Source organism: Triticum dicoccoides, chromosome 5B (genome assembly GCF_002162155.2).
Source record: "Triticum dicoccoides isolate Atlit2015 ecotype Zavitan chromosome 5B, WEW_v2.0, whole genome shotgun sequence".
NCBI classification, from domain to species: domain Eukaryota; kingdom Viridiplantae; phylum Streptophyta; class Magnoliopsida; order Poales; family Poaceae; genus Triticum; species Triticum dicoccoides.
Window position 1 is genome coordinate 63,462,126 of NC_041389.1, and position 12,772 is coordinate 63,474,897.

General features: G+C 49.2%; 1 protein-coding gene across 1 annotated transcript; it reads left to right on the forward strand.

Moving 5' to 3' along the window:
* Positions 1-6: 6 nt before the first annotated feature.
* Positions 7-4,817, forward strand: LOC119307381. The gene is made up of 4 exons (XM_037583455.1): positions 7-2,346; positions 3,607-3,710; positions 3,802-3,952; positions 4,664-4,817. Exon 1 carries the CDS (start codon positions 155-157, stop codon positions 1,817-1,819), a length of 1,665 nt encoding a protein of 554 aa, XP_037439352.1. The 5' UTR covers positions 7-154; the 3' UTR covers positions 1,820-2,346; positions 3,607-3,710; positions 3,802-3,952; positions 4,664-4,817.
* The last annotated feature ends 7,955 nt before the right edge of the window (positions 4,818-12,772 follow it).

The following is a 12,772-nucleotide window of genomic DNA, read 5'->3' on the forward strand; positions in this document are numbered from 1 at the left end:
CTGCTAGATCGTGCCCACATCCTCCACCGATGCGGGTGCCGATTCACTCCGGTGAGTTAGCCCAAAATCCCCAGCGGGGTTGGACCGATTTGGAGTGAGGGCGACGGCGCCGCCATCCAAACCTTCCGCCTAGACCCGCCACATCCTAGTAGCCATGTCAGAAACCTCGGGAGAGATCAAATCCTTGCTGGAGTCACTCTTGACGCGGTTCGAGAAAAGCCAGATCACCGCCGACAAGCATGTGGAGGCACAGCTCGCCTTCAACGAGCAGGTCTCCAGCGACCTCACGCACCTTCGCCGCCAGATGGACTTGACGCAAGCGGACATCGATGAGGTGCGCCAGCAGCGCAGCAACCACGACAAGCAGCAGCCGCCCGCCTCCTCTCACCATCACCAGTTCGCGCCCAGGGAAGGCGATCCGCATGCGTCCTCGGCCACGCCACTATCAGAGCACCCAAGGGGCTTCGAAGTCCATGGGCCGGTCGCTCGCCTCGTCAACGACGGTCCACCCCTCATTCCGCACCGCCCCGCGGTCACCATCACCGGGGCAGGTCAGATGTCGCCGCCAGCTTCCCCTCGCTGGATTCCTCAAGCGCGGCCCACGGACGACTACCACGTCAAGCCCCCCAAGCACGACTTCCCTAAGTTTGACGGCACGACACCGTATCTCTGGATCGATCGTTGTGAGTCCTACTTCGAGCTGTACGGGGTGCCGCAGCACAATTGGGTGACCACGGCCTCCCTCTACATCGAGGGGCATGCTGCACATTGGCTTCAAGCTTACCGTCAGGCACACAGAGCGTTGCCATGGGAGGCGTTCTGTGAAGCGCTCAAGGAGGAATTTGGCCCTGACGAGTTTAAGTTAGAGATGCACAAATTACTGCAACTCCGTCAGACAGGAACAGTGGCTGAATACCGGCTCGCGTTCGATGCGCATATGTACCACCTGCTGGCGCTCGACGCTACGCTCAGCAACAAGTTCTTCATCACGCAGTTCCTGCTCGGTCTGAGGGACGATCTTCGAGCGGCGGTGCGCCTTCAAGCGCCCACGAGCATCACGCGTGCATCCGTTCTGGCGCGCATCCAGGAGGAGGAGACTGACACGCATCGACCTCGATCGCGCATGTTCCTGGTGGGACGACCCCCAACACCACCCATCGCGCTGCCACCACGGCCGCAGGTTGTGCCGCGACCTGCTGCTGCACCGGTCGCGGCCGCGGGTGGGGACGGTTATGCGCGTGAGCGGCAGCTCCGAGATCACCGCCGGGCACATGGCCTGTGTTTCAAATGTGGTGACCGATACTCCAGGGAGCACCGTTGCAAGCAGGCCACGCAGCTGCTCACCATACACATGGGCGAGCACGGGGAAGTGCTCACCGATGAAGCAATTCAGGCCATGGAACTGTTAGATGAGCCAGGCGATGCACCAACAGAGCAAGAGTGTTGCGTGCTCTCCACCCAAGCCGTCTCCGGCGTGGAGACTCCGCATACGATCCGCCTCCGTGCTCTCGTGGGTAATCAGGTCATGCTGCTCCTTGTCGATTCAGGCAGTACACACAGTTCCATCTCCGCGTCCTTTGCCGATCGCATTGCTGCAACAACAACGCCCTTGTCGCCAGTGGACGTGCGCGTTGCTAATGGTGAACGACTGGTCTGCGACAGGCTTGTACCTGGTGTCAAATGGTGGATACAAGGGCACACCTTTTCTACAGACATGCGCCAGCTCACGCTCGGTGCATACGACGGCGTGCTGGGTATGGACTGGCTGGAGAAATTCAGCCCGATGAGTCCATTGGCGAAACAAGACTCTCACCTTTGAGCATGAGGGTGCCACTGTTACGCTACAAGGTGTTCGCCACAATGATGTTAAGTCCCTGGAGGCAATCGAACCAGAGCAGTTCAACAAGTGGCAAGCCGGCAACGAGATCTGGTACATGGCTCTTCTGGATAGACACCCACCCCCCAGCGAGCCCGGGAACAATTTGCCGGCCGGCATTCAAGCAGTGCTCAGCGAGTACAAGGATGTGTTTGGCGAACCCAAAAAATTGCCGCCACATCGTCAGTACGACCATGCCATTACACTGGTTGAGGGGGCACAACCTGCGAATGCACGCCCCTATCAGTACTCTCCGTTGCAAAAGGACTAAATCAAGCGGCAAGTCAGAGAAATGCTCGATTCTGGTGTCATTGAGCACAGTATGAGTCCCTATGCTGCTCCGGTTCTCCTAGTAAAGAAAAAGGACGGATCATGGCGTTTTTGTGTGGATTATTGATGCCTCAATGACAGCACAGTGAAGAATCGGTTTCCCTTACCAATTGTGGACGAGCTGCTGGACGAGCTCGCAGGTGCTAAATACTTCTCCAAATTTCTTTTTGAAGTTACAGCACCAGCCTACTGCATGCATCTCCAAGCATCAGGCTGCTAGTAGTTTACCTGTGCAAGTCAGGCATCATTGGACCCTTGTTCAGAAATCAAGGGCTGGCATATATAGCTAGTATCATTGGACACATTGTCTGAATTTTTTAACACATTGTCTAGGCTTGTATAGCTAGTATTATAGGCAGGGTGTCTTTTTAAGTGAAAGTTCTTTCTAAGTATTTTTTTCAACTGCTTGTGTGGGCATATATTGCTGTATTATAGGATGCTTGAACAACGAGTCCCAAATTTGGGAACAGGACAGACATCTACCTCCCAGTTTTGTATATATGAAAGTGAGCGAGTCCTGAATTTGGGTACAGGCAGGGGTCCATTAGGAACATGGCAGTTATTTTGCATAATCCTCGACCTCCTCTTTCAATCTCTCTTTCTCCCTTTCTTCTCTGAATTTCCCGGTGTTGTATAAGTCTGTAAGATTCAGATTTTAAGAGTACTTGCTCCCTGTACTAGTTACTTCTACTACTTATTTTTAGCTGTTTAGTACTACTCTGTAGATCTGTGATAGTAGTCTAGTCACTTGTATAATTTTGTTTATTAGTATAACCTGAACTATGGAGTAGTACCCTGTTCGCATATGTGTGATTATGTGTGTTCTGTAGTCTCTGTGATAGCTCCAGTACATGTGAACTATATGTTGTGGTGTAAATCATTTTCATTCTATCTTATAAACGTGTTTCTTCAATAGCTATTTCTGTTCAAGTCTTGTTTTCATTGATGTTAGCATTTAGTTTGTCTCAAGTAAAAAAATACTAAAAATACAGTGAAGATAATCTGAACCTCCCTATGTAAAATTTAGTTTGTCTGTAATACTACTAGAAGATATGGGTGAGGGACTGAAAGGATGATATGCTTCCATGAATTTATTTGTAAAAAGTTTTTCTTGGCTGTGTACAAATAAGCCCAAATATGTGAGCCTCGGTTCTGAAAACTAAAGAGTTTATATATTGGTAGATGGACTGTGATTTAGGATATGCTAAACAAGAAGCTTTATAAGATGGAACTATCAATTCATCATGACTTCACCTTGTCCTTTAATTTAATATGGTTAGAACTACCATGGGTTTTTAAGTAGTTGGGGCATTAAGAAACAGTATCCTGGATGTTTGGCCTTGCATCCGTCCTTCCATGAATTCATGCTTGTGCATTGCTAGTTATTGCTTTTTTTGCAGGTCTTCTTCCTCCTTGATCTGGTGCAGCAGCAACAATTCAAGGTCATGGTCATGGAGCAACAGCCATATATTTTTCTTCTTATTCTTCCCTGAGATGAGATGAGGTTTGTTTTCCTCAAGGTCAAGGTGCAGCAGCTCGATTTGATTTGATGTGATTGGATTCAGTTTCCTCATGCCTCTCTGTTTGCATTGCAGGCTCTGGTGGTCGGTCTTCAATTCTTCATGTTGTTGTTGCTGCTACATGAGGGCCCTCTTCAATTCCGCATCTGTTGCGGACCCCGCAGCTTCCACCTCCAGAAGAGCACCTGCTCCTCATGCGGTTACCTGGCCACCTGCATCCGCAAGTGTAAGCTCCCCTTCCCTCCGTCCTAGATCTCTAGGTCTGTTGCTGTCATGCGCCATGTTCTTGATGTTGCGCGTCCTCATGTGGATGCCATGAACGGCGCTGCTCCTGCGTGCAGAGTTGATTCACCGCATTAGTATGCGATTGTTGTCTCGCCGTGGTTGTTCAAATTGAGATGCACCCAGTTGATTCGTCATCTCGGGTCATAATTTTTCCGCATTCCCTGTTGCTGTAGCTTGTTGGATGCATAGTTTGATCTTCCAGTGGGAATTATTAGTGAATGGTGATGTCTGTGGTCACGAGAATGGTGATGTAGTAGCTGGTATGCTTGATGCGTGTATGTCCATCTCTTTACTGTTTTGCTAGAACCATAAATCCTGATGCATGATGATCATGGTCTGTTTTGTTAGAGCTATTCTGCTGGTGCTTAAAATTTGACATGCGTGGTTCTAAAACTCGTTCTTACAGTTTTCATTTCTATGACAATTTAGAGAGTTGCGCATGTCAGTATATTATATACCAAAAAAATTCCTAGCTAGTGAGAACATTTTAGTCATTCCATGAATGCATACTGGTTAGTGTTACTCATACTATTTATGTACATGGCATTTGCTGTCAATTCTTGATTATAAGTTATTGGATCCCTCGTTGGCTACTGTTTGATGTTCTGTACCTATTCTTATTCTTATATGTTCATTCTTATTTTTTGCACAGGTGAAGTGTGAATCCATGTCCGAAGCTGTGAAGCATATCAGCAAAGAGTAGCATATTATGTGTTGTAGTTGTAGGCAGTAGTAGGCATATCTGGGTTGTAATATTCTGTAACTATTGTAATAGATTAATGTAGTATTGTTTTCGACCAATTTCATTTGCTCTCTCGTCTGTTCGAAACAATGATTGTGTATGTGATTTGAATACCCGTGAAATGGAAACCTGACAAGTTGGGTCCAAGTTATAATGGTTGTTTGACAAATTTTGAAATTTCTAATGTGTGGGACCAATTTTGAGCTCAGCATGACAAGTGGGACCCGTTGCAAAATAAAATGGCTGAAAATAGGAAATCAGTAGACTATAAAAGGCTGCACTCTAGAATATAAAAGGCCAAATTGCTGGGCTAGGCCCATGTAGCTAGCAAAAAATAGGACCATGTAGCTAGCAAAAAATAACAGGAAAAAATACATTAAAAAGGCCAAATTGTTGGGCTCGGCCCATGTAAAACGCCGAATCGGACCGGACTGATTCTTGTGCCACATCAGCTTGCCACGCTGGATGCCTACGTGGCCTGAGGAGGTTGCTAGTGACCAAAAATTTGGTCGTGGAACCAACGACCTTTTACATATCACAATGAAGGTCACTAATTTCAGTTTACGACGGCCAGCTTTTGACCTTCTATTTTTGGTCACAAAAAGGTCACAAATGAAAAACTATGACCTTTCAGCGGCCAATAGTGAGGGTCACAAGTTGAAATATTTCTTGTAGTGCCAGTAAACCCTCGTACTCCCCATCGCGTGGGCAGCCACTGCCATGTCTTCCCCAGCTCTATGTTGTTCCCTTCGTAGTCCTCACCATCGTCCACTGCCCTGGTGCTCTCAGCACGGCATGGTCAACGTGGTCGACGAACGACATTCATCAGAAGTGGACTGTACGTGGAGAGGCTGACAGCTGAGTCCACAGCCGCACACAAGGAAATGCCTCCTTATTACGCGCAAAATAATGATTCCCCCACCTGACATCTGGGACCAACCGAAAGGGCCTCTGTATTTCTCGAAAAAAATGTTCCCGCCGCTGACAGCTTGGACCCACCAGCTATATCTTCGCACGCAAGGAAGTGCTTCCTTATTAAGCACAAAAAAATGAATACTCCCCCTGCTAACTGGGACCCACCATGTGGGAGGCTGACTTGTGGGTCTACTAAGTTGACGTGGACGGAGGGCTTTGTCAACTTAGTCAATATGAACGATTCTAGCTCCAGTGACCGTACGATGTCCATCCAATGGCCGTAGTGCTTCTTCAACCTCTGGTCTTCTTGCTCCAGCCGCCCAAACCAGCGCTGGTCGTGCCACGTACTCCTGCCTCCTGTGGCCGGTTGTGATGCCGCGGAGGCCTCACCGCCCCCTACTACTCCCACCGCTAGCCAGGCCATCCCTCTACTCACCCACACCCCCTGTTATTCTGCGGCGACGGCAGCCAAACACCGCAGCTGAACCAGTGAACCCTTGTACTCCTCTCCGTGTGGGCATCCACTGACGTGTCTTCCCCGGCTCCGCGTCGTCCCCTTCCTAGGCCTCGCCGTCGTACACCGCCCTGGTGCTCTCGGCACGGCGTGGTCAACGTAGTTAAGGAATGACTTCCATCGGAAGAGTACTATACATGGAGAGGCTGATAGCTGGGTCCATGGCCGTGGCAAGGAAGTGCCTCCTTATTATGCGGAAAATAATGATTCCTCCACCTCAGAGCAGGGACCCACCGGACGGGCCACCGTATTTCACGAAAAAAATGTTTTCCCCCTGACTGCTGGGACCCACCAGCTACATCTTCACACGCAAGGAAGTGCGTCCATATTACGGGCAAAAAAAAAGGATTCGCTCCCTGGCTGCTGGGACCCACCAGCTACATCTTCGCATGCAAGGAAGTGCTTGATAGTCGGGACCCACCTTGTCTAAGCATACGTAACGTTGTCATTCTGGTCGCGAACGTGTACGTACATACTGGTCGATGTAAAGGTGCGCATGTGTCATAGTAGAGGCGCGCACGTGTCGTAGTAGAGGCGCACACGTAGCATGTACACATATGTACAGTGGCCAGGGTGCAAGAAAGTAAATACGGCCACATACGTACATACAGGTGGGGTCTCGAATGCCTACTCGCGCATACGTACGGCCAGGGCTCGTGTAAATGGTTGGGTCGGAACGGAGAAACTGCGTCGTTGTCGTGTTCATGGGGAGGCAAGCGGCTGGGTCAGAATGGAATGCGTCGTCGTGTTCATCGGGAGCCAACCGACTTGGACGGAACTACCGATGGAAACTAGGCCTGGCGTACCGCAGAATGGAGGAAACAACCTTGTGTTCGACCGGCCACGGTCGAAATGGGATCCTATTCATCAGGAAGGGTCCAGCGTACCGCAAAATGGAGGAAACGGACTTCTCTTGGTCGAAATGGGGTCCTGTTGATCGGGAGGGGTGTGGCATACCGCAAAACGGAGGAAACAGACTTGTGTTGGAGCGCTACGGTCAAAACGAGGGTCCTTTTCATCGGGAGGGATGTGGCGTACCACAAAATGGGACTCCACGGGATACTGTTCATCTCCACCGTCGACCCCCTCCAGCCTTCATGGTCTACTATTCATCCACTGTCGACCTCCTCTAGCCTCCACCTGCGACTGTTCATCCACGGCCTCCCGTTCATCGAGCCTCCACCACGTGCTCCTCCACCGGCTACTGTTCAACCAACCCTCTCCACGGGGTCCATTTCAACCACCCCTCCACGGGCTACTGTTCATCCAGCCCTCCACCAGCTACTGTTCAACCAGCCCTCCACGGGGCCGTCCTGTTCATCTAGCCCTCCATGGTGTCCTATTCATCCACCCCCCAACTGGCTCGATCGGGGTCCTGTTCATCTAGCAGCAATGACCTCTACTACCACGGGGTCCTGTTCATCCAAACCACCATCGGGAACTGTTCATCTAAACCCCCTCCCCCCCAACAACGCTTCATTGTTCATCCAAGGAAGGAGGCAGCAGGGTTTGATCGGCTTCAGTTAGCAGCAGTAGCGAAGGAATCACTCGGGTTCAGTTAACAGCAAGGGATCGATCGCTCGGGTTCAGTAACGTAGCTAGTGCAATCGCTTGGGTTTAGTTAGAGCCCAACGCCTCGCGCAGGTTCAGTTAGAGCGCAACGCCTTGTACACACGCGTGTACGTACGAGAGAAACGCGCATCGCTCGGCCCCCGACCACCCACCGTAACCGGGAACTCCCCCGATATTTTCCTCGCCCTCGCTTCTACCACGGTTTTTTCCGTCATGGACGGCCCAAAGAATGTCATGCAGCTGCGTCTCCAGCCCGCCCAGGACAAAAAGCCCATTTTCTATCATGACTTTTTTTCATAGAAGTAGGAGCCCACCACATCTATGATGATACCGGGTTTTGTCACAATTATCGTCGTAGAAGTGTCATAAGGATGATAGAAAAAAATTCGTTCGGCCCAAAAGGTCACGAATGTGTCTTTTTTTTTAGTGAAAGGAAGGGGGGTCCTATTCCCTCTATTTTCCTAACTCCTCCCCTTTTTCCTTTCTCCAATTAGGCCGGCCCATATGGGAGCGTACCAGCCCTGGGAGCTGGTTTGTCCCGCCCTTGGCCCAATAAGGCCCATATGTTTGCCGGGGGTGCCCGGAACCCCTTCCGATGACCCGATACGTACCCGGTTCCCTCGGAACACTTCCGGTGTTCGGATACTATCGTACTATATATGAATCTTTACCTCTCGGCCATTTTGAGACTCCTCGTCGTTTCCGTGATCTCATCTGGGACCCCAAACAACATTCGGTCACCAAATCAGATAACTCATATAATACAAATAGTTATCGAATGTTAAGCGTGCGGACCCTACGGGTTCGAGAACTATGTAGACATGACCGAGACATATATCCGGTCAATAACCAACACCAGAACCTGGCTGCTCATATTGGTTCCTGCATATTCTACAAAGATCTTTATCGGTCAAACCGCATTGACAACATACATCATTCCCTTTGTCATCGGTATGTTACTTGCCCGAGATTCGATCGTTGGTATCTTCATACCTAGTTCAATCTCGTTATCAGCAAGTCTCTTTACTTGTTTTGTAATAGATCATCCCGCAACTAACTCATTAGTTACATTGCTTGCAAGGCTTATCATGATGTGTATTACCGAGAGGGCCCAGAGATGCCCCTCTGATACTCAAAGTGACAAATCCTAATCTCGATCTATGCCAACCCAACAGACACCTTCAGAGATACCTGTAGAGCATCTTTATGATCACCTAGTTACGTTGTGACGTTTGATAGCACACAAGGTATTCCTCCGATATTCGGGAGTTGGATAATCTCATAGTCAAAGGAATATATATAAGTCATGAAGAAAGCAATAGCAATAAAACTTAACGATCATTATGCTAAGCTAACGGATGGGTCTTGTCCATCACATCATTCTCCTAATGATGTGATCCCGTTCATAAAATGACAACACATGTCTATGGTAAGGAAACTTAACCATCTTTGATTAACGAGCTAGTCTAGTAGAGGCATACTAGCGACACAATATTTTTTCTATGTATTCACACATGTATCAAGTTTCCGATTACAATTCTAGCATGAATAATAAACAGTTATATATAAGGAAATAGAAATAACAACTTTATTATTGCCTCTAGGGCATATTTCCTTCAGTCTCCCACTTGCACTAGAGTCAACAATCTAGTTCACATCACCATGTGATTTAACACCAATAGTTCACATCACCATGTGATTAACACCCATAGTTCACATCACCATGTGATCAACACCCAAAGGATTTACTAGTCAATAATCTAGTTGTCAGGACCCCGATCCTAAGTCACACAGATCTAGCATGTAACACATCATATCACTTTGTGGACTCACGCACGGTATTCCCATGGGTGCCACCTTACCTGGCCCGGGACCGTTTGCGCCTTTTGGCTCACGTATATGATAGTGCCGCTAGCATCCATATGACAAAGAACCCGGGCTGACATGGCTAGTCATGAACCCAAAGTGGCACTAACTTACAGGGACAGGCATACATGACCCAACAACGAACGTGTCGGTCATCAGCGAGTGAATCCAGGCTGTAGCACTGGGCTAGCAGGACTCCGGTGAATCGGGCTGTAGCGGGCTAACAGGACTCCGGAATTCATCGCGTGACATTTCCCCGAGGGGACAGACACAGGAACAAAGAAGGACACATGCCGGCCAGCCTAAGTGTTCCGGAGCAGTAGCAAGCTACCATGGCTCAGTGGAAACACTAGGAGACATTTCCCGGTAAGAGAGGCTACTAAGGATAAACAACTAGATAGTCAGATCCCACACATACCAAGCATTTCATTAACATACACACAATATGCTCGATATGTGCAAATACAACATGGCATCACAACATGACTCTACAACTCAAGTATTTATTCAATAGGCTCCGAGGAGCGAGATATTACAAACATGGGTCTCATGACCCAACACTCAGAGCATACAAGTCAAGCACAAGCGGAAGCTTCACATGTCTGAGTACAACCATCTACAAAAGAAAAAGGCCAAGAAGCCTGACTGTCTATTAGATCCTGCCGAGGGCACAAGATCGTAGCTGAGGTAACAAGCTAAATGTCGAAGTCCACGTGGAACTACTAGCGAGACTGAAGTCTCTCTGCAAAAACATAAATTAAGCAACGTGAGTACAAATGTACCCAGCAAGACTTACATCAGAACTAACTACATATGCATCATTATCAACAAAGGGGATGGTGGGGTTTAACTGCAGCAAGCCAGCTTTGACTCAGTGTCTAACCTGAACTACGACTGCAAGTAACTCTTTTGAGGTGGCGCACACGAGTCCACATATTCACCATATCAATACACCACTATGGATCCGCTTCCGTCTCCCTACGAGAACGCCATCCATAGCACTCACGCTTATCTTGCGTATTTTAGAGTATCCACTTTCACTTGTCTATGAACTGTACAGGCAACCCAGAAGTCCTTTACCGCGGACACGGCTATTCGAATAGATCATATTAACCCTGCAGGGGTGTACTTCTTCACACACGCTCTCACCACTTACCGCCGTTTACACGACATGTACTCGGCAACCTTCAAGCGGAAGCCCAGCGAGGGTGTCGGCCACGACCTGACTAACCACGCAAGTCTCTCGTCCAGGTTTATCGCCTATTCGGGTTCCATCCGCAAGGAGATCCGGCCGGGGTGCCGCTCACGGCCCCAAACGATATGAGCAGGGTTCCCAAGCCCACCATCCGGGTGCCACTTGGTACACCGTGCCACTGTGCCTAGTCTGTCCCAAGCCCACCTGTACCAGGTGCCACTTGGTAGACTACTAACACTACCTACAAACACCAGAAACTAGTTGCAACTCCTGGACAGAGATCGAGTTGATTAATAAGTCGAGAGAGTCAATTAAGGATCCCAATGTGTGGTAGTAGCTGTTCATGGATCACAAACACAGAACTCAGTTCCTGAGGACGGCTGCAATGAGACAACCCACCATGTACTCCTACATGGCCTCTCACCGCTACCTTTACCAAATCGTGTTCACACACTTAGCTCTCAACAGTAGGACATGTTCACCACCTCCGATTCATCCCCGATGAATCAGACCTGACACAACTCTAAGCAATAGCAGGCATGACAACAAGCATGATTGAGTAGGCACATCAGGGCTCAAACAACTCCTACTCATGCTAGTGGGTTTCATCTATTTACTGTGGCAATGACTGGTCATGCAAAGGATAAAGGGGTTCAGCTACCGCAGCAAGTAACAGATGAATCGGTGTTGTCCTAATGCAGTAAAAGAGAGCAGGGGCGAGATAGTGGGATTTTATCGGAATGAACAAGGGGGTTTTGCTTGCCTGGCACTTCTGAAGATAATATAGTTCTTCATCGGTGTCATCGAACTCATCGTCGGAACGTCGTCTACTGAGAGGGAACAATTACCGGCAAGAGAGAGGAAACACAATCAATGCAATGCGACAATATGATGCATGAATGTGACATGGCAATATGCTGTGGTTTGAGCTAATGCAGCTAGCAACAGGTTAAATGAAGTTGGTTTGAACCCTAGGTTCAAATTCAAACTCCATATGTGAAGGTTTAAATGTCATTCAATTGAATTGACCTAAACAGTGAACAAAACTTGTTCTAACATGCATGAAAATGGTACATATGGATAGATTGGATTTTTCTGATCATTTTTCATATATAAATCTTTGCATTTGGAGTTACGGTTTATTTTCTATGATTTTTAGAAGTTTTGGGCATTTTCTGGAATTTCCTGATTAAGATTAAATCCAGAAAATACTTTATTGCGTCAGCATTGCGTCGCTGTGACGTCAGCAGTCAACGGAGACGGTCCAGGTCAACCTTGACCCGTGGGTCCCGTCTGCCAGTGACTAACCTTACTAATCTAATTAGTTAGCGTTAAACTAACACTAACCTAGCTTAGTTAGTGGCCTGGGGCCCACACGTCAGTGACCCAGAGGGGGTCAAACTGTGGTCAACCCCGGGTCAAACTCACCGGAGTTGACCGCAGCTCATCGCCGGCGATGCCAGAGACGGCGAAGGGCGTCGGAAACGCACCTCCGGCGACCAAATCGATGGCTGAGAGGTTCTACGCGATGCTGGAGCTCGTCCGCGTCTTGTGGTGCACGCAGCAGCAGCTCAGGTGACCTAAATCAATGGCGGCGGCAACTTGCACGGCGGCCGGAGTTCGGGCGCCAATGAAAACGACGACGCCGTGCACGGGAGGATCTACAGTTAGCACCTACGCGTTCTATGAGAGCTCACGAACCCAACGGAGGCACGCACGGAACCAAATGGCCACCGGAGCCTCGTCGGCGACGAGCTCGTGCGGCGGCGTGCTGTCGGGTGAGAGAGGCGCGGCGGCTACGGCATGCTAGAGAGAGAACGGAGAGGGGGAGGATGATCAGGAGCTCACGTGGAGTGCAGTGGTGGACTCGGCGTGCTCGGGGAAGCTCGGACGGCGGCGAGTCGGCGATGGAGATCCGCGGCGACCGAGGATGAAGAAGTGGTCGGGGACGGCGCGT